Raw genomic sequence first — 26,999 nt, forward strand, 5'->3', positions numbered from 1 at the left:
GGGTGTCTGGTGGCAGATTTATGTTTTAAAATATTAACTTTTATTTTAAAAAGTAAGAAACAGTGAGGAGGGGAATCGTTTCATTGGAATCATTGATCGAATTTCTCAGTCAAGATGTCGATCAAGCACCACGCATCCGCTACGAGGCATTTTTCAAAAGTAACGATTCGTTCGTAACTACTCGGCATAAGTTTTGTTCGCACTTTGGTAAACCAGATTAAGTGATAAGCCAAGTGTGAACTTAATTTGTTCGTGGCTGCAGAGCTTCCTCGCAACTGCTTCGGCTTTTGAACATTCCACGGCCAAAGCCTAGTCGATCTTCGAGGACTCCCGAATACATTGAAGTAGTTGAAGCGAGTTTTCGTCAAAATCTTCGGCTTTCCATACGAAAAAGGGCAGCCTCACTGGGACTTCCAAGAGCGATTATTTATGAAATTATAAAAAAGGATTTTAAGTTTTATCCCCTCAAAATTCAAACCGTTCAAGAATTCAAAGCAAATGATTTTGTTTCATGTAAATATTTTTATGAGACGATGTTGGAGCGTTTTTGTACAGCGAATCCCATTTTCCGGAGAGACCTACGAGGCTAATTTTCATTTAAATGGACACGTCAATAAACAAAGCTGCTGAACCCATAAATCGTGACTAAAACACTAAAACACGAAAAGCCATTAGATTACCACAGGGTGTCTGTTTGGTGAGATCATTTTTGTTTAAGAATACTCGGGGCCAAGCAACAAATATCAATAGTGACAATTTCCGACGCATGATAACGGATTTCTTTTAGCCGAGGTCATTCATAGTTTTCATAGCATAAGTGGTTCCAAGAGGATGGCACGACCGCACACATGTCTAGAGGTTCCTTGAATTTGATTCGGTAAGCTTTCTTTCAAAAACTTAGCATTCACTTTGAGGACTCAATTCCTTCGACTTAACCCAAATCGATTATTTTTATGGGGCTTCCTCAAAAAACGGGGCTGAACAGTAAAGAAAGTCTCAACAATTATTCATCTAAGCGTATATTTTTATTATTATAAGTACCTTAAAAGCATCAAATTAAACACTTCAAATTTCTTGGTAAGTAAGGTCTTCAACTGCAAGAAGTCTTCTTGAAATGAATCATACGTAGGTGATGACCTTAAATTCACTCGCTGTTTTCATTGCATTTTAATTTAATTTTTCTTAGGGTAAAATGGTTAAACCAGCTTTTTTAATTTCTGAAATAAAACTCAACCCATTTCCCTTTGTAAGGGTACTGCTTATGGCTCAGAAGCTCCCGTATATAAAAGCTCTCTAATGACACCACTAGAAAAGTTCAAAAGATTGTAAGAATCCACTTTAATAACCTATGAAATACGATCAAACTATGAGTTTTTATCAGGAAAACAGAAATTATGTCTTTTTTTCGGCTCATACAAGCGTCATACTTTCCTCTTCTAATTTCATGCATGAGTTATGTCTTATGTCTAATTAACTTTATTTTATAACACAAAAACATCAAACTTACCTTCACACGTTCCAAATACTCCTGCAACACGTTATAGGGATCTTCCTCTGAGTCATTCAATTCGTCCAGTGTAATAAAATTCAGCTTATTTTTGTCATTGGTAGTGCTAGACGCTACTGACAACGTCGAAGTCGAAGACGATGTAGACGAGGATGACGACGACGACGAAGGCGGAAACGAAGATGGGAAGTATGAGGAAGAATTCTTATCACATTTTTCCATCGAATCTTTTTCCTGTGATAGACACATTCGATCCTTGGCGCTGAGGTTCATATTTCGGGTCATATTGGTTAAAGTATCACGATTGACGATTGCTCCATTACAAACAGCTATCGATACCGAGCCTATTCTCGGTGTCGCCGCCACTATGGTTGGCTTGGACGAAGAATAGCAGCTACTGCTACTACTCGTAGTACTATTTGAACTGGTGATGGCGTTGCCAATAAATCCTCCACTACTACCGCTGAGGCTGCCACTGCCACTGCCGCCAGAAGCTGTCGCTTGAAATCCAAATTTATCACCAAGCCTGGTTAATACTTCATGTCCTTTAGATGATGATGATGACGATGATGGTGATGTTGTAGTTGTTGTTTTTGTTTTTGTTGCTGCTGTGGTTGGTTGCTGCGATGTTGCTTTTTCTTTTACTTGTGATGTTTTTGTTGTTGCTTTGGTTTTTGCTGATGTTGCTGTTGCAAGAGGTGTTGAGGTTGTTGATGAGCACAACAACGACGATGAAGACGAAGGAAATGGTGTTGAGGACAATGATGGTGATTGCATTGATGGTGTATTAATTGCACTGCTTGTCATGGTCTTATCATTATTGCACTCGTCATTACATTTTCTATTAGATTCTACATTGCTGTCCTTGTCAGTTGAATCTGGAAATAAATGTGGGAAATTATTGTTGTAATTATTTCAGAAATTGATACTAAGAAAAATGTCCATTTCAATTTATAATACAAACAAAAAGACAAGCAAAATAAGTGCACTAATAAAAATATAGATTTATAGCTTTTAAGTCATAAATTAAAATGTGATATCAAGGCTGTTTAATTGGCTTTTGTAAATACAAAAAGAAGTTCTCTTTTTCGTTAATGAATGAAAATGATTGTATGCATATTTCCTTTAACTATTTTATAGTTCTGGTTTTTTTTTCAGTTTATCCAAATCCAAAGATTAAGTTGTATTATTAATGGGGAACTAGTTTATGTTTCGCAAGAAGTGTCCGAACTAATTATTGCCTTTTGCACACCTGTCTGTAGATAAAGCAACAAAACAAACTTCTTTGCAATAAACTTTTGTTTACCAAAATATGCGAAAAGATTCTTTTGAAATAAATTATTATTTATTGATACCAACTGATGTCAATGCAGGGTTGCACAAAAGAAAAGACCTGGATTTCGAAGAGGAACTTGAAACGTGGAGTTCATTAGGAGCATGAGTATTAGAAAACTTAAATGGATTCAGTTGCTCATGTAAGCAAATTAGACCTATTTTGAAAAAGGAACTAGGTCTAATTTATAAAAAAAATGAGCTTTTCAGTATCTATCATAGTGTGACGCTAAGACAACCAACTTGCTGTATCAAGTTGATGAGATGTTAATTTTTCAGAAACATCCTTATACATATTTAACGCACTGTTTAAATATTGGGGTATATGCTTACTCATATCTTAAAACCGAGGCTATTTGAACCTGAGCTTAAATTTAATATCTAGGTCTGCTAGTCATGCAGAGTTTGACAGCTCTGTTTGGTTAGAAACAGGTCTAAGATATCTATTACAATTCTAGAACAATTTCACTCAAAGCTATACGAAAACGACTTGCTAAGCGGGAAAAACAAAATGAGTAAGCTGAGCCGAAGTCCTTAAAATCCCTGAAATTATTCTGTTTAGAAATTTCATGGAAGTCGCCTGTTGTAACATAATATTAACTTATTGTGGTAGAGATGCAAACATCACATGGCTTATGTCACTTTGGTGAATATACCGAGCGAAAAATCTTTGTGTTGTTAAGACTTGGAAACATACAGATATTGGCAAACCTTCAACCCAATCATAAACTTGGTAGTTCTTTTTAATCAAATCGATACCTTTCATACAAATCGTTATCATCTATTTCAAAGAAGTAGATTCGGGTTAAGAAAAGCTTTTCGTTTTCTGTTGGTTGGTTGTAGAATTTCAATATCCAATATCTTGTATCATAATATCAAAAACTTGTTTAATGCTTAAGTCTATTGATATTTTAATTTTTGTTTTAATGTAATAATACTTTAATCCTAATTTTCTCATTTAGTTTATTTATTTTTGACGTTTTATAGATTTAAAAAAACTGCTTAAACAAAGGTTCTGTCGTGTTTATTTTTAAACTGTGTTTAGTCAAACTAGAAGTACATTTTAAGAACTCTTAACAAGCCAAGCAGTTTTTCGTTATATAAGTAGGTTTTTTTTAATTGCGAGAGACATATTTCTAGAATTGGTAAGGAATGAGTGCAACCCAGAAAAAGTGTCATTTTTTAATAATCTTTAAATTTGAAAATGTTTTTGTTTTAATAAAAAAGTGTTGAAAATACTTTTCTAAATCCATTGAAATACGAGCAATTTTTCTCAAAATAAGGTCATAGAATCTTAAATAAAACTTAATGGTTTTTACACAGAATATTAAAGGTTGCATTTATTTTATCTCCTAAGAAAAAGACTAAAAAAGACTTCGCTTTTATAGTTTATAGAATTATTTTAAGCCTCATGAGCTGTTAAGTTGAAGTCAAGTTTTTTTGCTTAAACACTTCCTAATCTCGGGATATTTTATACTACCTTAATTTAAACATCAATTGTTTTGTCGTTTTGAGCTTTTGAATTTCAAAAAAAATTTAAAAACAGGTGTATTTTTGAATGTTCCACGATTTCTCATTTTATGACCTAAAGAGTTTTTTTTTTGGGAAAAAAAAAATAGTCAGATTCCCATACTTTTTCGAACGCTTTATTATGGAATCAAACATTTTTAATAACAAACATTTCGTTGATTGATTTTTTAATAGTTAATTAAAATAAAATAAGGCTGGACACATGTAATGGTTTAATCGATAATGTTTGGTATCAAAAGGATTTCTTCATCTTGTTCGGGACAATTCGTAGCACTTAAAAGTTGAACTGAATTTTTCAACGAGTGAACATGTGTGAGTGAACAAACATATTTTGCAGACAAAGTTTTTTTACTGGCACCAATTTAAATTCGACCTCAGAATTAATGTACCACGTCAGGTTTTTGAGATACTCCTTTTTAAAAATCGAAAAATCTTCATAAGTTGTTAGAATTTATAAGTCTTATAATAATCTGAAAGATACATTTAATTATTTACAATGCATAGCGTTTCAACAGAAGAAGGCAAAACATTTTAAAAGTGTTTTTTGATCTTGTAACGAATTTGTTGCCGAAACAATTCTAATACATACGAGTTATTGAAATACATTGAAAAATATAAAAATTTTGTTGAAAACGGTTATTTTAAAAACTTGAGCAAATATAGTACAAATTGAAGTTTTGGATCGAAATCAGCACTAAATATTAAGTCCAAAACGTAACTTTCAAATGTATGAAAGTATAAACATATGTATGTACATAATTCAAGGTTTTTCAAAACTCATAACTAACTCATTACTAATGAGGTTTTCCAGAAACTAGCTAAGTAAAATATTTAATTGATTTAAATTTTATCTAAAACAGAAAGATTTGTATTTTGCAAAATCTGCATCCAATTTATTGTGAAGAGATATTTTTATTTCTCACTTAGCCGTAAAAAAATCTTTTTTGGTTGTACCATTTTATTAAGGAGCATATTTTAAAATCTGATTTGATAGACAAATTCAAAGCCGTTCTTCGAATTCGGGGCATCTTAATCCTTTTAATAGGTATCGTTTTGTTTTTTGTTTTGTTTTTTGGACAGCCAAAAACCTAATATTTTGATCAAAGCTATTTTTCAATCAAACAATACTGTTTAACGGGTATTCTTAATTCCATTTAAATGAAACATCAAGTAAACCCTTACAAATTTGTGATCTGTTGGCTTGTTTTTTGTTTAGCTTTCGATCAGTTTTAATCCATCATATATAAATAACACATCTAACATTGAAGTTTCCCTGGCTTAATTATTGGTGACGTGCAGGTTAGCTTTATTGAAGTCGAAAATAAAATAAATTGAATAAAGATAACACAGGTTTCGATAGCATTGCCTCTTTTGTGTTTGAGAGGTCTGCAGGTGATCTGGCAGTTCCCATGGATTTAGATTTTTTTAAATAGATTTATTGTTTATTTTCCAAATTTAAGTTTACAAAAAAGTATTATTCCTTCATTGAAATAAAGTCGCAATGTTTCTATGAATAGTGGTGAGATTTCTGTTTCAACAAATAGCATATAGTTTGGTGAGGGTTATGGAAGCTTGGAAAATCGCTTTAAGAAAAATCGGAGCAGTTTTTCTACTGTATCGTCTGATTTGTATCCCCACACTTGAGCTCCATATAACATTATTGATTTGGAAACTACCTGGAATAATTGATATTTGATTCTTATCGATATATGTTTATCTTCCACACAGTTTTTCCATGCGGCACTTATAACTGATTTAGATGAAGATAGCTTCTCCTGTTTCATGTTCATGTTGCAGCAGATATTTATTCCCAAATTATTTATACGACTTTACTGTTTCTAATTCCTAACCATCAAAACCCACTTCTCATTCCTAGCGTAGCACCCATATCCTTTTCTTAACACCATCGTTTTGGATTTATTTATGTTTAGATTCAGCCTACATTCATCACAGTATTTTTTCAGCTGATTAATCATTCGCTGTAAACGTTCAAATTATCTGCATACATCAAAACTTTAATAAAAATTCCCCCCGCTACATAAATAATTTGAAATAAACATTATGAATGCTTGCGGACTTAAATTGCATCCTTTTTTTACAGCTGTAACCATTTCAAAATATTTGACAGTTGGCTACCGTCCCAAACAGCAGAAGTCGTTTGTTCATACAATTTTTCAATCAAGTTGCCAAATTTTCTTTTTTTTTTTTATAAAACATTTTAACCGCTTTCTCCGGGAAATTGTTTTCTTCGCGAATTGAAACAAATTTTTCTTCTCTCTGGTTTTTGAGTCAGGGTCGAGAATTGAAGTAACTTATTTAAACAAAATATCAGTAATTCCCAAACTTTCTGAAAAAAAATGTGTAGGTTAGGTTAGGTTATAGTGGCTGTCCAAGATGGAAACGGACACACTTAGGCCAGTTTAATGGCCCATTGTGATACCACATGAATCTTGAGGCTTCCTTCTAAGCTCAATGGAACCAGTTAGAGTCCCTTACGAAACGTGAGAGGCTGATTATACTGATATGGTTAAGATCGTTTAGATCGTTAAAGAAGAATTCTCCTAGGAAATTCTTGCGTTTTCGAGCTAGAGCAGGGCATGTGCAGAGAAGATGAAGAACCATTTCTTCCTCTTCCTCGTCCATACAGCTTCTGCAAAAGTCATTTGAGAATACGCCTAGTCTCGTGGCGTGCTTTCCTATTAGACAGTGTCCGGTTATGACACCTATTATCGAGCTTATATGCGATCTCCTTAGAGAGAGCAAGCACCTTGAACGTTTTAAATCCAGTGTTGCCCAGATGTTTTTTGTGGCTTGACACGTGGAGATATTGGTCCACCTGGTGCCTGCCCTCCTCGCAGCGTCTTGCATTAGTAGCAGTTATAAGTAGCGATTGGTATGCCAGTACTTGCCAAACGTGGTAGGATGGGCTGTACTGTACCTGGAATGTCTCTATGGCCCGGCACCCAGCAAAGGTGAATATTAAACTGTTGCGCAATCTCCATTAGAGATGATCGACAGTTATGGACTGTTGTAGAATTTTTAGAGATAGAGTCCAGAGATTTGATAGCGGCCTAGCTGTCGGAGAAAATAGGGATATCAGATGTTGATATCACGTTTTCTTTGAGCCAAGACAAGACTTCCTTAATCGCCAAAAGTTCCGCCTGGAACACGCTACAATGATTGGAAAGGCGGAATGAGAAACTTAATTTCAGTCGTTCAGAGTACACACCACCACCAACCCCTTCTTTGGTTTTTGAGCTATCAGTGTAAAAATGGATTGCCTCATCCTCCAAGAATGTCCTATCCTCCCAAAAAGAGCTGGTAGGTATAGAAATCTGGAAATTCCTGTCGAATTGTAGTTGGGGGATGGTGTAGTCTGTGTGCTTTGGAATTGATTCTAGAACTCAATATCTTCGTATTGATAACATTAAATCGATATCGAATCCTGTAAATGTTGTTCTACAAGGAGGCCATTTAGGACCTCTTCTGTTTCTGGTTTTATGTACGATATTAAGAACTTTTAATAAGCATTATATAAATTTAAGACTTTGATAATCTTCCAAAAGATTTATCTAACTTATTTGTTTGGTGAAACAGAAAGGATCTTTATCTTAATGTTTCTAAATGTCCCAGTTCTACTTTTAGCCAACAAACCAAACCGATTGCATTTGATTATAAAATTAATGGTACTCTTTTAACAAGAGTAACGAAAAAAAAGATATCGGGATCATTTTTGACAGAAATTTTACTATTACTAGTCACTTTAACTTGCATCGTACCCAAAGCCTGTTCTTTGCTTGGTTTTCTTTACAGACATTCAAGAGACTTTGCTGTTCGTTTCACATTGAGATCGCTCTATTTTAGTTATGTTAGATCAGTTTTACTTTTGTATCGTGTCGAATTCATTTTGGTGCCGTGAAATAAGACCAACTTTGTTTAAGTGTAATAAGACCAACTGTTGAAAATTGGCTTCATTTATTACTTACTACAGTCCTGTGTGTGCTAGGCCCTCACCCAAAAAACTTCTCAAACTAGCTCGGTCCCTAGCTAAATGCCTCTAGCCTTGCTCTCCAAGTTGGGTGAGGTCACTTTACACTTGTGCACACCAACTGATCAGTTGTCTTCTTTACTGCGCTTCCATGTGGGTGTGGATTCGAAGACTTTCCAGGTCAGAACGTTGGTTTCCATGCGTTCTACGGACCCAGCCATTTCAGTCGTTGAACTTTAATCCATCTGGCTAAGTCTATGTCACTATACAGCTCATAGAGCTTGTCGTTTCATCTTCTCCTTCACTCCCCATCTATACATGTGGGACCGTAGATCACACGAAGAACTTTTCTCTCCAAACGACCCAAAGTGCTTTCATCCGCTTTGTCATAGTCCATGCTTCTGCACCTTATATCAAGACGGGGATTATGAGGGTCTTATATAGCGACACCTTGGTCCCTCAAGCGAGGGCTTTACAAAATTGAAATTAGACCAATTATTGAAATTTGGCCTTATTTCAGGAAAACAAACTGATCTCTGGGTAACTTATGACACAAATTTAACTTTTACTAGTCATTTTTACTTGCATCGTAACCAAAGCCTGTTTTTGAAATTTGGCCTTATTTCACTTGACTCCATTTCACGGTAATATCCATTTTATGGTGTCCATTTGTTAAGAATTAAAAAAATATAAAAACGATTGTCTAGAATAACTATCAGAAACTATGAAGACTTTGCATTGAAACATCGATATGAACTCTTATAACTCAAGGTGCTTGTTTTCAGGGATCAAATGTCAGGAGTTTCGAAAGACTTAAGCTGAAACGGTGTTTGTCAGAGATATAATTATTAATAAAATCAATTGTCATTTTTCTCTTTCAATGATCATTTTTCATGTACCTGTGTAAGATTTCAGCTCTGTTGTCTTTTCTTTGTCTTTTGCCACAAGTTTAATTATGGAAATAATAAGCCGTAAACACGCTAGGCAAACTCCCTTCGAAATTTTCTTGAATTTAATTAGAGACTTAAGCAGAGACTATTTTGAAGAAATGTTGTTTAGTTCTTTTAACTGTTGATGGATAAACTTAAATATTTAATGATTGTTAGGATTTTGTAAAGCCTATTAAAGAAATGTATGATTTCTTTGATAAATAAACAATAAAACAAACCAAAACATGACACCGTTATGCCCAACTTTGACCATAACGTCGGTCCCTGCTCTTTTTTTGCAAGAAGTAAAATGTTCCAATATTGCGACCACTTCACAATCCATACCAAACTGTCTCTCTGACTCTGTGTGGAAACATTCGACAATAACTTGAAGATTTTCAAAGCTAAGCAGATGGTTTGATAACGTATTGAAAGATGAAAAATGCCATACGACAGAAATAGTGAATTTTGACCCAAGATCGTTGAACAAGTCTAAATACTCCAAGGCCTAAACTGAGAAATGACAATGAAGCAAATGTTCTCGTGCCTCCTGATTTTGGACCCTATGAGCGAATAATTCAAAACTAGCAGACCAGTCTCCGAACTTTTAATAAGAACTTGCGTACAATAGGCGTGGCAAGTGCTACATTTCTGCTAAAACTTCTTTTTCAAACACTCTGCACAGCACTCACTTTTAAAATAAGTCTTTCAATATTTCAAGCGGAAACAGCTGTCAGCGTTGAAATAACCTGTGGTTTAAAGAGAAACCTTTAGATTGCCTACCCTGTACATATATTTAATCGAACATTGATGCGACGACCGACGACGGGACGTTAAAGTCTACCATTTAATTTCGTTTAATAATTTTATGAAATATTGTTTATTAACATGTATGTTTTCTCTTTAACAGCGTGCATAGCAACTTAAGTAATTTCTTACATAAGTTCAACGACTCGAGTTCATTACTAACAATTCATGATAATCCGCCATTCTTAAATAAATACAATTTTTCAAAAATAATTACAAAAAAAAATACAAAACTTTCAGGAAGTGTAAACAAAAGGGCTACATAACAATAATAAAAATAAAGTTCGAAAATATTTATAAAAATATTAATTACAGTGTAAACGTATCGCCACTGTCAGCTTAAGCAAACAAAATATAATAATATGTAAAAGACTACATTTATATTGGCAGTTTGAGTACATTGGATGTCTCCTTCCGCTGCTTCTGTCGCTGCTTCTGCCGCTGCTTCTGCCGCTGCTGCGTGTTCCAGAAGCAATCAACCTTATTGTGTCCAACACCATGCTTAATAATAATACGTGCAATCAATTTTGTAGCTACATATATTGTAATTAATTAGTTTGACTTATGAAAAGAATAAAATATATAAGGAAGCAGAAGTAGCACCCAAAGCTGTCACACGATTAATTATTCATCGCGTAAATCCACGATGATTGTTTTGGCACAATCACCACTTGTCAATTGGGGTCAACGTCATAATAATGAGCTGCGTTGAGCAACAGCAGCAGCGTCCGTAATCCGCATTCCTGGGAAGCGTTCCTTTTCGAATGTAATTAGTCCTATCGCACGCACAAGCTGCTTCCGCATGTGTCCAGTCCATCCGATGTGCTCGATGGTCGCTTCTTGGGCTTGGACAATGAGTTATAGCTTGTGTCTTTAGGGACGATGACGTACGTCGACGTCGCGTCGCTTTAGTCGTCACTGTCGTATCGGTTGAATTGGTCAACGAGGAGGATATGAACATAGATGGTCTTTAACCACGGATGAGGGGGCCTAAACCTTCGTGAATTGTTAGTATCGACGAAGCTAAGGAACTCCAGTTACCTTAGAAGAGGAAACACGTCCACGTCTAACCGCGTTCTACCGTCGTGTAGCGTCTTCGTAGCGTCCGTTCGATTCTATTGATTTTAAATTAATTCGCAAAAGCGCGTGTGCATGTGCGCATCAGGTCTATAACTCTGGAAGAAAGTCTTACATCATTCGTTAGACCTAAGAATACAGAAAGAAAAACTAAACAAAAAAAAGTAAGCGTGCGTGAATACTCCCCTGTGGGTAATCGCGAAGTCTATTCTCCATACTAATGGCCATATAATGAGCACATTCGTACATCCGTGAGTGCGCGCATTACGGCCAATCTGCAGCGTTGTTATGTGCTAAGGCTTGACGTTGTTTATTTTACTATCCGTATGAGTCAGCACGGCCGGCCCGCGGGTGTAGACATTAAGGCTGTTTGATGATGCGTTCACGTCAGTGGCTCTCTTGCTCGGCTATGGTGGTTTAGCTATGCGGTGATGATGTAAACCATCATCATCATTATCAAAACTATGACGAAGAAAACTACGACGCGACGAGCTTCTCCTCATCTGAAGCTGAAATGCTTAATAGCTTAAGGACATTCACATCTTTGTGGACATAAAAAGATGGCTACACGTGAAGGCCGTAGTTAATCTCTCCGCAAACGAGTGTCAAGTTAGCTCTTTTGATAGACAACAAAAAGGTGGCAGCTCAGTGACGATTAAATCCTTTCGTTCAGTTGGTGTCAGAGTGCAGGACTCTTAACGAGATGGGATTAAAATAATGTTGAAGTTCTTTACTTTAAGAAGACTTATTATATGAAGTAAAAAAAAAGGAGAAGACAAAATAGAGATGGGTGCTGCTTAAGCTTTTGAAGAATGTCACATAAATTGATCGCGTGAGTGGGTTAAATTTTATAGTACCTGATGCATTTTATTTATGTTCCTTTTCAAGCTCAAGGAAAGACATAAATCACTTTGTAAGAAATCATGGGTTTTTAAATTAAGTTGACATACCTTTTCGATTTTCGTTTCATTTTGGTTTCGTTTCTCAAAAGAAGTTCATATAAAAGACTATGAAAACATGAACTTGAAATGAATTATTATTGAAATTAATGCATTTGTTAACCTTGAATAAAGTTGTTTCACTGAATTTTTAAGTAGGTGCGATTTAAGTGATTTTTTTTTGGTTAAAGAGGATTTATTAATAGAGAGTGACTTTGATAACCCAATGATGTATGTTAGCAGATCTGTGAATAAACATAAGCTCCATGTAGGTGTAGGGGTCTTTTAAAGGTTTTTATACATTAAGAACCTTCTTAAAAGTGAGACTGTTAAAAACTTTGGAATAAAGGAATTCTGTCTCGTTATACTTATGTCAGTTCATTGCCATTAGCATTGTGACCAAATATTCTTCCAAATTTGTTTAAAGTTTCAAGGGCGATAATCGTTTAAATAAATTTAAGTGAAAATATATTGAGATGAACTACTTCTTTGGTCATTAAATATTTAAATTGCTTTAATTTGAAGACTTTTAATATTCTCTGTGTCGTAATCATTAAAAGATGTCAGTCTCATGCGTTCGATTTATATTTTTTCTTCTCCATATCTCAAGAGCCAGCAGAAATATCAATTTTAAATCATTGAAAAGTTTACAGACTTCATACATAATGCCTCACTATTTTAAGAAAAAATTGATAAACACTTTTTGTTATTAATCAAAAAAGCTGAACAAAATATTTGTCAGCTCAAATTTTCCACGAACAAGAACTGATATTTCTTTAACATTTATATTTTTTAAATACGATGAATAACGATTTTGAAGTTTGGTCAAGTTTGTAAGAAAACTCTTGTACATTATATAAAAACCTACAAAAATTCTACAAAATTATACAGGGTCCAGCAGCCAAGTATGGAAGATTTGAATAGGGCGGCAAGTGAGTTGGGGGAAACCGTATTATTATGACTATAAGGCGTATCGACTCGTTGCGAGGTGACATTTCAATAAACATGGAGCTGTGGTCCTTTGCACCTCGTGTGTTTGTTTCAGCACATTCATATAAACGGGCCGTTCGCTTATTGAAACATAAAAAGGATCCCTAAATCATTTTAAGGGGGTTGTCTGCCTTTTCGATTAGAAAAAATCAATTTGTTAATGTAGACATAACCTTTAACATGTTCGGTAAAGGATTTGATCGAAAGCATGCTGGCCTACGAGATGTCGAGCCATTGCTACATTTATTTTTAAAAGCGTTTTCTCAAAAGTAGTGTTTTTCTAAGCTGTTGGCCTAATTTTGACACAACTAAAGAAGACATCCTAAATCTGTAGAGCGTTACTTATTCTCGATAGGCCAAGGCACAAGGTTTTTTTTAATTTTTGATTTTTTAGTCTTTTATTAGATTGAAAAGATTGACCATCGCTGTCGTTTTATGAAATGTTCAAATATTCAAAAAAGTTTTTGTTTAGACCTAATCGACGTTCTAAAAATTAAGTTTTAATTTTTTTGTTATTTCAAGGTTCTGAAGCTGAGTTATTGTGCCAGCCGTTCTTCTCCGTAGCACCGGCAGTAGTGAATTCAACAACCCGTCAAGGGAAATTTTATTTAAAAAAGGATCTTATAAATGTTTTTCATTAAAGTTCAAGAATTGACTAATAAAATAAAAAAAAATGTTGATCACATATAATGTGTTGTTTTTTTGCCATCCATTCTTGAATAATAGACCCAAAATTTGAGAGCAAAGGTAGACGACCCCCTTTATATTGACTACCGCCGTCAAGTTCCAAAGTTTGATAACATTATAAAGTGGGTAAATAGCTTTTACAGAACTAGTACTTTAAGACCTAGAATTGCGCGTGGAGGTGATCGAACGGGAAGGACTCCAGAAAGTAAGCAGAAAGTGCTTCAAGCAGTTGAAGGTAGCTCTTGCCGATCAGCTGTATGTCACGTTTGGGCTCTACGGATAACAGACCACTCAGTTCGGTGGAATTTGCATTTTGACTTGAAATTTGAACCATACAGGATGATGGTTATCCAAGAATTAGAGCGTAACGACTACGGCACACGGATGAAGTTTTTAGAAGTAACATTGGAAATCTTGAAGGAGTTCACTGTTTCAATAATGAACGGTAAAGCCCATTTTCGTTTATTAGGAGTGGTTCCATTATTGAGCCTCTGAAAACCCACAGACCTCCATGAACGACGTTTCAAAGTACCAAGGTCACTGTTTGGTATGGCATTAGTCGAAAATTTATTTATTACAGGTCTATACTTTTTTCGCGAAAATGCTCGAACTGTCACTGACAACACAGATCTTTAATAACTGTGTGATTTTTTAATTGACGAAATCGAGAAAACGATTTATCAACTTGATTACTGAATGGCTTGTTAAACCAATGGCCCATTCGAACACCGGATTCGTCAACTTGTAAATACTTTTTATGAAGCTATCTCAAACCACGAGTATACATAAACACAACAATTACATTCGAAACCCTAAAAGAGACAATAACCCAAGACATTTTAGCAATTTCACGTCAAATGCTTACGAGGAGTATACAGAACTTCTCGAAACGTCTGCACAAACTTATCCATTTGTGCAGAATGACGAAAAAAGATGAACGCTGCTCTATTAGGTTCGGAAAAGATCTCACCGATGCATTTGATGTTAAAAAAAGGTTTTAGATGACAAGGCAACGAATTGTCAAGCGACTTCTTTAACATCATTCCGGAAAGAATTGTGCAAAATTTAACCATCAACACCCAATACTAGAGGCACAGTCTTCCAAATGTCCATCCAATTGCTCAGATACGACTATGATATTGATATAATTGGAAGATCGAAGCTCGATGTCAGTGATGGGATTTTAAGCATTGTGAAGAAGATGGGTTTAGTGGTCAATGAGGGCAAGACCAAGTATATGCTGGCATTAAACGATGACGTCTTGGACAAAGCATCATCATCGACAGCTATAAATTTCAGGAAGTTAAGGACTTTGTCTGCCTGGGCACCGCCCTAAACTTACACAACGACACGAGCAACTCAGTGGTAAAGTCCTCTCTCGAACATCTTAAATCACCATCAATAACACACTCGACATCCCAGTTCTCAAAGACACTGATTAGTGGTTACTTTCAAAGAAAGATAAAGGCGTCTTACGATGCTTCGGGAGAAAAATTTTCCGGGTGATTTTTGATCTCGTCTGCATGGATGGAAAGTGAAGGAGAACATACAATGACAATGACCTGGTTAAAAGAATCAAAGGCTAACGACTTAAATAGCGGGGTCGTGTAAAGCGAATGGACATCAACGCTCCAACTCGGAAGGTCTTCGAAACCAATCCCGAGGGATGGCGCAGTAGAGGAAGGCCGTCACCAAGCAGGTACATCCTGGGGACCAAGCTGGATAGAGACGCATGTTCCGCCCAGATTGTAGTGCTATCTTAAGTTGGTAAGTAAGTATTCATGGATAAGGCTCAAACGAAATGAACACCTGCATTAGTTTTCCCAATAATCGCGCTTTAAGAAATGCCCATCAGTTTACCATCGAACCTAACATCGGTCATACTGTCAAGTACAGAAATTCTGATATTTTCTTTAGCTGCACTAAGAGAATGTATAATGCTATACTATCCTATGTCTTACCTATTCACAGAAGTATTCAGAAATTTAAATATCCACCTTTGAAACACATATGTATACCAGAAAGTTTTAATATCAGTAATGTTCACTTGGGCGTATACGCAATATTTTTGAATACATTTTCTTACAGTCAGTTATGCACAAAGATATAGTTCACGCACATGAAAAAAAGCCCAGAACCAAGAATGTCAATTCAACTAATACCTAATTAAATTTTGAACAGCTGTACCGTTCACTGCGAATTTAAAATGTTGAATAATCAAAGGAAGTTCCCATCACCATCATATCACTCAAGAAAATGCTCTTTCAGTTATAATCTCTCGTCTCACTGATTCACTTAGTTTCGATATTAAAAATATGTTCATTGGGGACTAAGCGTATACGACTTATGTTTTTATGACAGTTCTGCGCTAAAATAACTTGTTTCTAATCAACATTCACTAGATGTTTAAAAATTCCACAGTTCTTTAATTTCAAACTGCTACTAATTCTACAATTTCATAGTTTTATGTTTTTCATATTAAATCGCCATCAAAAAATGTTCCCACAGATATAAAAATCCAACTTATTATCCAAATTATTATTCAATACACTTTTTAATTAAAAATCAATGACCCCTTCATTTCGAGTTGTTCGATAACTATACAACTCACTACAAGCTGCAGCCAGCAATCTACAAACGCATAATCTCTAAAAAGTTCCATTAAAAATAATTCAATCGGTCCCGCAGGAATAATCGGCATTTAAAATCAAATTAAGCAAATATTTTAGTTGATTATGCCATTTTATATTACGAAAACCAAAATTAAAAAACAAAACAAAAAACAATCATGATGATGACATTTCGATACTTTTTCGGTTCTAACAACTTTTTGTGATGCCGTTTGTATGACCATTTTTGGTAAAGCACTCACCACCAGTTTTGTGTTTGCAGTAGTTTGCCTCATGAATTAATGAATTTCACGTATCGGCGACATATTTTTGTTTGCAACTTGCAACATTTGTCATTTTGGCCGCTTCATAGACATTGCCGACGATGCGACGCGAAGCTACGACGAACGGACGGACGGTATGTGACAACGAGTTACCAAAGTTGGCCAAACCGATTACGATTATAAGTTGGTTGGTGTGAACCGATCAGAATCTTGCATCACATCCAGAGAAACAATCCAAACCAAAAAGTACGAGTTTATGGTATATGAGAAGGCAAAATGTGGACAATATGTGGCCTACTTGATTTTGAACACGGACGCTCTTTGAGACTCTGAATCTCTGAAATCGTATATGCATAGCAATATGTACATAAGATTATTTCCCTATACCTAAATGCAATGTTAAAGCTGAAATTTATTACGTGCAGATAAGTGAACATTACCTAGTCGAGTGGAGTCGAGCCCTACGGGTCAACTCGGCTCTGGAGCAGGATCGTTAAGCAACACGCCTCTGTGGGAGGTCCAATCTCATTGTCCATTCCGAGAAGTCTCTGGCCAGCCACAGAACAGTCGCAAATGTGCTCGCTCGAAGAAATCGCCGATTTGTGGAAAAATAAATAAATTTTCATTCATCCTCGTATCTTTTAGAACAAAATAAAAACATAAACAAAACAAAAACAAAAAGACATAAAAAGAAAAACCTGTCGACTAAGTGCGGGTCTTACAACTTGCTGCAATCGCAATTGGAAAAAAGTTATTATACGTGATATGAAATACGATATTCTGGAACGAGCGCATTCTGTCCATCACTTCGACTTGGACCTGGGACAGGCAGGCAGGCAGGCGGCTCAGTTCTGGCCAAACTAAGGAGGATTAGCCTGCCGTCGTCGGTCGGGTAGCGTCTGGTCGCGTCGTTGAGTCGTGGTTGTTGTCACAGCAGGGTATGGCAGGTTTGGCTGTTAGTGATGCAGGTGATGCAATATAAGCTCAGTACTCGGCTCAGTACCTCAATAACATATGGGATTGTCGCGCATTGTGTGCTCGTCCAAGTCCAAGTCCAAGAAAGAGTGAAATCTGATATCATGTATCTGCAATGTACGAATTCAATTAATTTCAATTCGCACTTAATCCATCACATGTGAGGGAGTGGTTCCGATGGAGGTTCTTGATTAATGGTCATAGCGATTCGGTTCGCAGCCCAAGCCACCGTCACCGTTACCTCCACCGCCACCGCTGAAGCTTCCCTGGCCACTGCTGGACACTACTGCTGCTGCCGCTCGATGCCCGCCACCAGAGCCGCCACCGCCACCTCCACCCGCCATCCGGGTGTGTTGACTGCAACAGTTTGCGACACATTTTCATTTTCGAGGTTAATTGTATTCTAATTTTACGGAATATAATGAGCCAGTCCGATACTTGGGTGGGCAGCAGACACTACACTGGGCCATAGTGATATTGGCCTGGCCGTGGTATTGTGTGGTTTATGAATATGCTGCCAGCACGAAGCGAAGATATCAGGTTTTAAGTGTTTTCAACAACTAACCAAGAAGAAAAAACAAGAAACAACGAAGATTTATGTGTTTTTTACACCTGCATTGATGTTTGAGAAAAATAGGAATCATGTAATCGGGTTAATGAGGTGTGAATCAACAACAGAATAATTCTGTACAGTTAAAGATAGCAGTATATCTCAAATGATATACATTTAACATAGTTTCTTTGAGGCATATGTGTACCGCTTTGAATTTTAGAAGGTGTTGATGTTCTTAAAAGAAGATTTGTTTATGGTTTGTTTTTAAGGAAAGAATCATTTTAGTCGAAAATGCTAATGACTTCTTCTTTTTTTTAAAGAACTTTTAGAGTCACGATTTCTGAATGTTTCTTTGATTTTGAAAATGTCAACATTCAATTTTATTCCAACAGAACTCAAACAGCAAACAACAAATATTAGGGTCTTTTGAGGGAAGAAAATTCGAACACCAGTATGGAGCTTAAGGTGACAATAACATCACTGAATCATTTACTTCACTCAAACAATAAAGCAATTTTACTCCTTTTTTGAACGATTTCGAAATTTATATTGATATCATCATAATGGACTAGAAAACTGGGAGCCAGTATTAGTCTCAATTAAAAATTCCCTCCATTAACTCAAATCGCTAACTGAAGCCATTCAGCTCCACTACGCAAACCTTCTGGCTTCCTATTCTACGCCATTTCTCCTGAATAGGCATTTGGTCTGCAATGCTGTTGGTTGCTATAAATTGTACTAAAGAGGACTTTCCCAGCTGTTTTTTCATCACTCAAGTGAGTTTGGTGTTCAGACCAAAAAGTCTGACAATTCAATTGACGATATTTGCCGCAAGGTAGATTTCATAAAGTCCGTAATTGTAGCAAGTCCTTCCTTCATTGAAAGCTCTTTGGCCAGAGGACCATTTACTTAAGATCCGGGCCTCGCATTCATATGTCAGTATTGGTTAAACCAGAATCCTGCAGCAGCCTAAAATGTATGCAAAGGTTGGTGGATACAATAGGTTTTGACAGAAAGTTGACTCTTTTGGCCTTGAACATCAATCCGAGTATTTTGTCCTTTATATTGTTAACAACAAATTCTATTGATTGAAATGACTTCAAGTTCATGCTCAGCTACCTTGATTGCAATCAGGTTGTTCAGTTTCTTCCGATGATATCGAAGTCTATGCTCAAGTAAGCAGGCAAATTAGTAAATTAAAAAAAATAACTTTTTACTTTTCACATTCTTGTGAAACAATCTGAAAGTTTTTTTTTGTCAAACTTCTTTTTTTTAATAAAACAAAAACGTTTTTAGATATGAATGAAATTCTTTATTCTTGTGAAAGTACGTTTGATGCCATTATGTTCTATGGAACTCGATTTTTTTTCCACGGCCTCCACCGAGCACGCTTGCAGTCATCCAGGCACTGATCCCAATTTTCGACGGCTTTCAAGCATAAATCGGACGATACTGCTGGAATTTCAAGTTCGATATTCGTACGGAGTACAAAGTATTGACGTAGTCTCATAGGAAAAAGTCTATCGGTGTCAAATCGCACGACCACGGTGGCCAATCAACTGGACCATTTCGAAAGATAACACGTTCTCCAAACTAGTTTTCCAATAAATTGATTGTGACATGTGGCGCGCGCCAACTTGTTGGAATCACACGTCTTCAAAGTCTTATTGGGACTAAAAATATTCGGATATCCCTATTCGCAGTAACGTACCGGTCTTGATCATCATGGAAGAAGTATGGCCCAAAGACTCCGCCGGCCCATAAACCACACTAAACCATAATTTTGTCGGGAAGCAATGATGACTCATGGAGAACGTGTGGTTTGCTGCCTGACCAATGCAGCATATTTTGTTTATTGAAGAAGCCATTCAGCCAGAAATGAGCATCTTCGCTGTAAATGATTTTTCGATGAAACCCTAAATCATTATCAAGCTGTTGCTCAGCCCAATTCACGAATATACGACGCTCCTGGTGACCAAGCAGCTTCAGTTATTCCGTCAATTTAATTTTGTAAGGATGTAGGCCAAGATCTTTTCGCAGAATTCGCTACAACGATGTCATAGATGTGATAGACACATTTGAGCTCTCTGCAACTCAAGCCTCAGCGGCAGCAATATTCTCGACACTAAGGGCACGAGAAAATTTTGTACCGTGCCTGTGGATCGTCGATCTGCTAGGATGGTAATAAATTGTAATAATTTCGACTATTTATTGGCTTGTATATTTTTCCATCATGAAATTGCAAACTATACTGAAGAGAAATGTCAAAACATTGGCAAGAAATATGGCGTCCTTCGTTGTCCCTGTCGCTCTACTTTTCTAACGTCTGTTGATAAACTCTGTATTTTTAAATTTTTAGATTTTTAAAACAGTTTATTTTGCTTCGTTTTAATTTTGAAAAAAATCTTCACCAATTATTATCTTATCTTTTTAATGAGTTCTAGAAGGCGACTGATAATTTAAGAGACGTATACATTAAAATACGGTTCAACTCAACCCAACTCAACTCAACTCAACGGGTCAGTGGTTACGCAATGTAAGCGTTAATTAAGGCTCTATTATCAACGTTGCGTATATCCGTTTTTAAATATGGGTCAATATTCAAATAAGGACTTGACAACTTTTCAGCTTTTTCTTAAATGAATCTAACATCATTTAATTAACTTCAAAAACTTTACTATCGGCTTGAAGTTCAATCAAAATATTTACGAATAAAACTTGACTCCGTTCATATAACCCCAGCGGGCACTTTTCGAGAGGTCGATTCGTTGGACCCAATTTTAAATGAGTCAGCAACATATTTCTGCCCAAACAACCTCTTATTCACATTCAATGTTGCTTTTGAGCTTTACCAATACCGTGGTCTTGTTGTTATTAACCGACGACTTAACTAAGCTTAAATAACTACCCAATTAACTTTACCATTCCTTGAGAGATAACGCTTAGCAGACTCACTCTTTAATAAATCAATAAACGTGTATTAACGTTATTATTATGTGTGCTATGTGGCTTATGGCGTTATCCTGTTCAAACCACATTTCTTACAAGTCCATATCTTTCAATTCGTACAAAAAAATATTTGGTAGCCATGGATTAACAACGCTGTGCAATGAACAGTAATGTGACGATCGTTATCGTCAAAGAAGAAATATGGCCAAATAACTCCGCCGATATCCAAACAAAAGAATGCTTGATTCATGAAGCAAATGTTTCACTCGACCAAAAGTGCACAACTCGCTTATTAAAGACGCCATCATTGAGCCAAAAATGAACTTCGTCACTAAAGACGGTTTGCGATAAAATTCATCATCTTGAAATATATTCTACAAAGCCCAATCGGAAAAAGTACTTCGCTTCAAATTCTTCATCGGCTTCGAATCTTTAGTCAGCTTGATCTCTTATGTGTATCGTGAGCCATGGCCAATTCTGGAGAACGCAGCCATGGAATTGAATGAGGTTTTGACCTACACTTGTTATTACCTGTCTACTAGGTAAAGATTTACGACCGAAAATTGGAGTTAAAGCTCTTAAAGTTGCACTCACCGACTTAATTTGCAATTTGTAGACGTAATTCGAGTACTGTGACGACAATGTTGAATTCACTCAATAAAATGACAATGACTGTTTTATGATCAGGAAAAGGCTGAGTTCCCAAGTTAATAAGTTATGAAGTACCTATTGGAAAACCTGATATTTTTAATGCCTTTGTTGCTTGAGCACCAAGCATAAGACATATGCTACATTTGAGGTATGCTTTTAAGAACGACTAATCGTGTAAAACTTAAAATATCCATGTTCAAGTCGATCACTTTTGACTTTTAGAAGCGTAGATACTTAAAGCAGCATCTATGCATCAACGGTTTCTATTTTCTTATTAATTCCTAACTTCTCTCCATTATATTGAAATTTGATTATCCTATCGTCCATTATGAGTCTAGGCGGCTTCTCAAAACCATGTTTTTAAAGTTTCTTACTTCATCAAACCGATTGACTTTTTGTATCATAATCTTTTTTGAGAAAGTAGTACTTTTGTCTTTCTAAAGCTCAAATCTTAAATCTAACTTAAATATTGATTTTATTTATTGCACACATATTTCAAATGCGCATTTAACACTAACGAATAAATTAATTAAATGCGCATTAAGTCATTTCGCTTTAAATCTGATGAACCAAAAATCAAACAAAATAAAATCCTAATTGCAAATACAGAGCATCTAACTGATGCTAATGAAAAACGCCTTCTGAAATATAATTCACTGCTAATTGGTACTGATACTGACTGTGAAATAAGAACAAGTTTATTCCACTTTGAAATTGTATCCATCAGATATTTTGAAAAACATTAGAGGGTTGCCACATAGTGTTGCATTTTCCGCATCTATTGGCACACTTTTCATCTTCAATTTTATTTACCGTTTGTCCTTCAATAAAACGCAAACGCAGAACGCACCTAACCTACCACTTTAAGATAAATACTATTTCTGTTTTATTTTGAAGTTCTGTCAAATTGTACTTACCGTTACATTGGTTCTTCGGTAATTCTTGTTGCGTTGTTGCAGTTGCTGATTTTGTTGTTGTTGTTGTTGTTGTTGTTGCATTAATTTTGCATTCCAAACGATTGGCGTCGTCGCTTTCATTCGAATTGTCATTAGAACCGCATCCGATCATTATTCTTTGGGCTGACTTTATCGTCGAGTTTGGGGACAACGCAGACTTTGCTGATGGTGCTATCGCCATTGTCGTCGTTTTTGACGTTGTCGTTGTCGTTGGTGTATTATATGCTGCTGTCGTTGATGTTGTCGTCACTGACGCTGGCGCTGTTGATGCCGATTCTGTTGCACTGGTGGTGGTCGCTGTTGTCAGTGCTGATGTCAGTGTTGTTATTGGTGCTCCTAGACTATGTACAGTTGGTGCGCCAGCCGTTGTCACCGACGATGACGGCAGCGTTGTTGTCGTCGTCGTCGTAGTTGTAGTCTGCGGCCCACTATCGTTTCTCTTGCGAGCCGTCGTTGTCAACGTAATTGTCATTTTTATATTGTTGTTATTATTTTTTGATCGCTGGCAATAATTATCCGCTTGATCATCATCCACGCATTCCTTGGCCGCCGTTGCTGCTGTTGTCGTAGCAGTCTTTGTCGTCATCGTTGTTGGTGTTGTAGTTGTCGATGTCGTTGCAGTTGTCATCTTAGACAACGATGATGGCGGACTCCGGCGTAGCGGACAACAACAGCCATTTAGGCGGCCGCCGCCATTTATGTTTCTCACAATTTTATTGTTATTTGAAATGTTATTGCTAAGTCTTTGGATTTCTGGAAGCTGTTGCTGTTGCTGCTGATGGGCTTCACTACTGTCATTCGATTGCTGAATGGTGCCGCTAACACTGTCAAAACTAGTGTTAGCGTTATTTTCGATTGTTTTCAAACCGATCGGCACCGCAGCCGCCGTCTTCGATGTCACACTGCTTTGGTTGTTTGCTTGTGCTGATGATGTTCCCATTGGATGATCGCTGCAGTTTCCGGTTGTTTGCAGCGGATCCTTGCTGCAATTAAGTGTTTGTTGCTTTTGATTAGAGTCAACTAGGCTTGACATTGCACCTCGATTTCTCAATTTCGATTCATTGTTCTGATGTGGGGACACATGTTGGGCTCTAGGGCAGTATGGCTGATGGTGGTCATCATATTTTTCGATGTTCGTGAAATCGGCCAATGGTGATGCTGATACTGATGCTTGTTGCTGCTTCTGGTGGTTATTGTTGCTGCTGTCGTTCGTTGTTGAACATTCTTCTACGGGGGCTACCTCATTCGATATAGGCATCCTGGTGTATCCATGGAGAATTATTCTGCAAGGAAAAAAGAAAAAACGATTGAGTTTTAATAAAATTCGAAAATGGGTACCAGGGCGTATGAGTGATATTTTTTGTATGAAATTTAAATTCACGCAAATTTCTCAAAAACTACTGAACAGATTTCGATGAAACTTCAAAGCTTTGATTCGAAGAAAAACAACGTCAAATAAATCATAAAACAAAATTAAATAACAAAATATATCAATGGACTTGAAAGTTTTGGAAAAAGCTTTTCTCGTTCCAATTAAATTGTGTAAGCAAATATCTTCAGGGATAATTACAAATAAAAAATTGCAGATTATTGCTTTTTCACCCTTTTTGAAATAACACAATTGAAGTTTGAATAACTACGACGTTTTATGAAGACTGGTGATTGGTAAAATCGTGCATTTTCGAACCATGTTTTGGACAACATATTAGGGAATAGTCTGGACTAAATCAATGCCTATTCTGCTAAACAATGTTGCTTTCAAAATAGATAAATGAACATAAGTGGCCCGAAGCACACTTTCCCATAACTTTTTACTGAGTCTCAACAAATATCTCAAAGCCTTCAACTTAAACTTTTACAACCCATTAAATATATTAAGAAGAAAAAAAAAGGAAGCAATTTATATCACTTTGGGAAGTAATTTACTTCTCTTTTATGCTCATCGAGCTACAGTGACTTATTACAATATAAATCACTGCAAGTACACAAACCGCACATATAGCCGAGTTATTCAAATCGTCTATTTGATATAAAACAATTGCCTTTAGCTAAATTAACCCCAACTAATCAAATTTCTAATAGTAATGCCTTTTTGTTGCTTTGATCACGAACAAGTGTAAAAATTGTTCGCTCGTTAGTGTTTCCACTTTTATTTTTAAATTATTTTTCTGGTTTCTTTAGTTTTATGTTATTATGGTTATTTTAACTAACAAGCCACAGAGAGTCAGAGTAGTCCCAAGTCACCGTGAAAAGAAAATCATCCTGTCGACAAACTAATAGTTGTATTTTATTATAAAAGAGAAATAAATCGATTACATTAATTGGCAAAACAACTGTGTGTACATTTCTTTTGGCCTTAACTATCTGTTACAACAAAAATCCAGATCCATTAAAGGAACTGGATTAACTTTAAGCGCGTTTATAAAAATTTATTTGAAACAAAAGTGAAGACAAAAATCACTTCGTTTTCTTTTAATTTTTATTTTCACGCGAGAGTGAAATTGTGACGAGAAAGTGAAGACAATTACGATTTATACCCCACAAGCTACGGAAGGAATGTTTTCTTCTGATTTACAATTAAAAGTTAACACATTTCGGTTCAGGTGTGGTTAAGCACATAAAGTGCTGTGGTGTTATGTATAAATCTGTTTGGCCAAAACTAAAAAAGGAACACTCATGTTGTCGTACGACGAGGCGACGCGAAGCGACGACAGATGCGATGGCGTTTATGTTTCAGTAACGACATAAGTTCGAGCCAACAGGAAGACATTGTGGGGCCATCGCTATCCATACAGCAACATGTCTTTTGTTTGGATTAAATGATTTTTTAACGATTGATTTCCTTGATTATAGTGCAATTTGATGATATAACTTTAAGTTAATGATTTAAGCTACAAGTTAAGGTGTTTATTCAATCAGAAAGTGAGTTTTATACTGGAATTTATTGGATATAAAATTACATAATATTGCAATTCATATAATGTTACAACAAAATGGATATCAACAGCAGATTGTCATCAACCTTAACTTGATTTCTTTTAATCAATTTAAATTTTAAGGAGATTTAAGTTAATCCGGGAAATTAGACTTTCACTTAAAAAAACTCGTATTTTAGTTTAACATAATTTGACTGGAAAACTTTTATAAGTGTTGAAAGTATTGCGACTATATTTGTTGTAAAGGCGAGACCCGAGGACTCTTAAAATGAAGGCTTCGTTTCGGAACTTATGTTTGAGATTTAAAACCCTACGTAACGAAACCAATAAACACATAGCACTACAAAAATCAAACTATTACAATAATAAGTTTATACAATTTAAGACTGATTCGAGAAAAAATATGGGGTCTTTAAAGAAATACTAGGACGAAAGAAGACTAATATCGAAGAAACATTGGAAACAAAATTTAAAACAGATATGATAAATCTTTCAATAAAACTGGAAGAGTTTTCTCTTCTCAGACAGAAAAAATAAACCATAAATGCAATATAAAACTTCAAACAACATTAATGACACAATGGAAAGTTCAATATTTTCATATACAACTAATGTCACTTAGATTGAAAACATTCTAGATACACTTGGAGAAAATAAGGCTCCAGGATTTGATGATATCAGAGCAATTGATATAAAAAGCTAAAAGGACGTCCTTGCTCTTATTCTATACTTTGAGTTAAACTCATTCAAAAATTCCATCTACCTTAAAAACAGCAGTTGTAAGGCCGATTTAAAAAGGAGAAGCAAAGGACCAACTAAACAACTATAGGCCTTTATCAATTCATTCAGTTATTGACAAATGTTTGGAAGGTGTGATTGGTTTTGTTGACAAACATGAATTGATTCGTAGAAGCCAGTAAGGCTTTCAGAAGGGCAAAGATACAGGAAAGTTATTTGGTGAGTTTGCGAATTGTGTCAACGAAAGCTTGGATAAGAAACATCATGTATTAATAATCTTAATGGACTTCAGTAAGGCGTTCGACACATTAAATCACTCAAATCTTACTGAAGCTCTAAGAAGAATAAGAATTTGTGGCTCTATGAATAACATTTTGTGTTAAAATCAATGATGCTGTGAGTTAGAAAAAAGTGATGAGACATGGAGTTCCGCAGGGATCTAAATTGGGTCCAATTTTGTAGGTCTTATACAATAACGAATTGCTACTACTCTTTAAATAAATTATTCCCTTCGCTTTTGCTGATGATACTGCTATTATCCTGCGCCATAGTTCTCTTGATAC

The 26,999-nt window shown here is 35.9% G+C and overlaps 1 protein-coding gene across 1 annotated transcript in view; it reads right to left on the reverse strand.

Annotated features, from left to right (window-relative positions):
• LOC129941702 (serine-rich adhesin for platelets) overlaps positions 1-26,999 on the reverse strand; it is a 426,963-nt gene that overhangs the window by 141,785 nt on the left and 258,179 nt on the right. Inside the window, exons 4-5 of the mRNA XM_056050403.1 lie at positions 22,724-24,045; positions 1,508-2,385 (exon numbers count right to left, since the gene is read on the reverse strand). Of these exons, the coding sequence (XP_055906378.1) occupies positions 1,508-2,385; positions 22,724-24,020 (2,175 nt within the window). The 5' untranslated portion in view covers positions 24,021-24,045. The remainder of the gene's footprint in view (positions 1-1,507; positions 2,386-22,723; positions 24,046-26,999) is intronic.

The sequence above is a fragment of the Eupeodes corollae genome, chromosome 1 (assembly GCF_945859685.1).
Source record: "Eupeodes corollae chromosome 1, idEupCoro1.1, whole genome shotgun sequence".
NCBI classification, from domain to species: domain Eukaryota; kingdom Metazoa; phylum Arthropoda; class Insecta; order Diptera; family Syrphidae; genus Eupeodes; species Eupeodes corollae.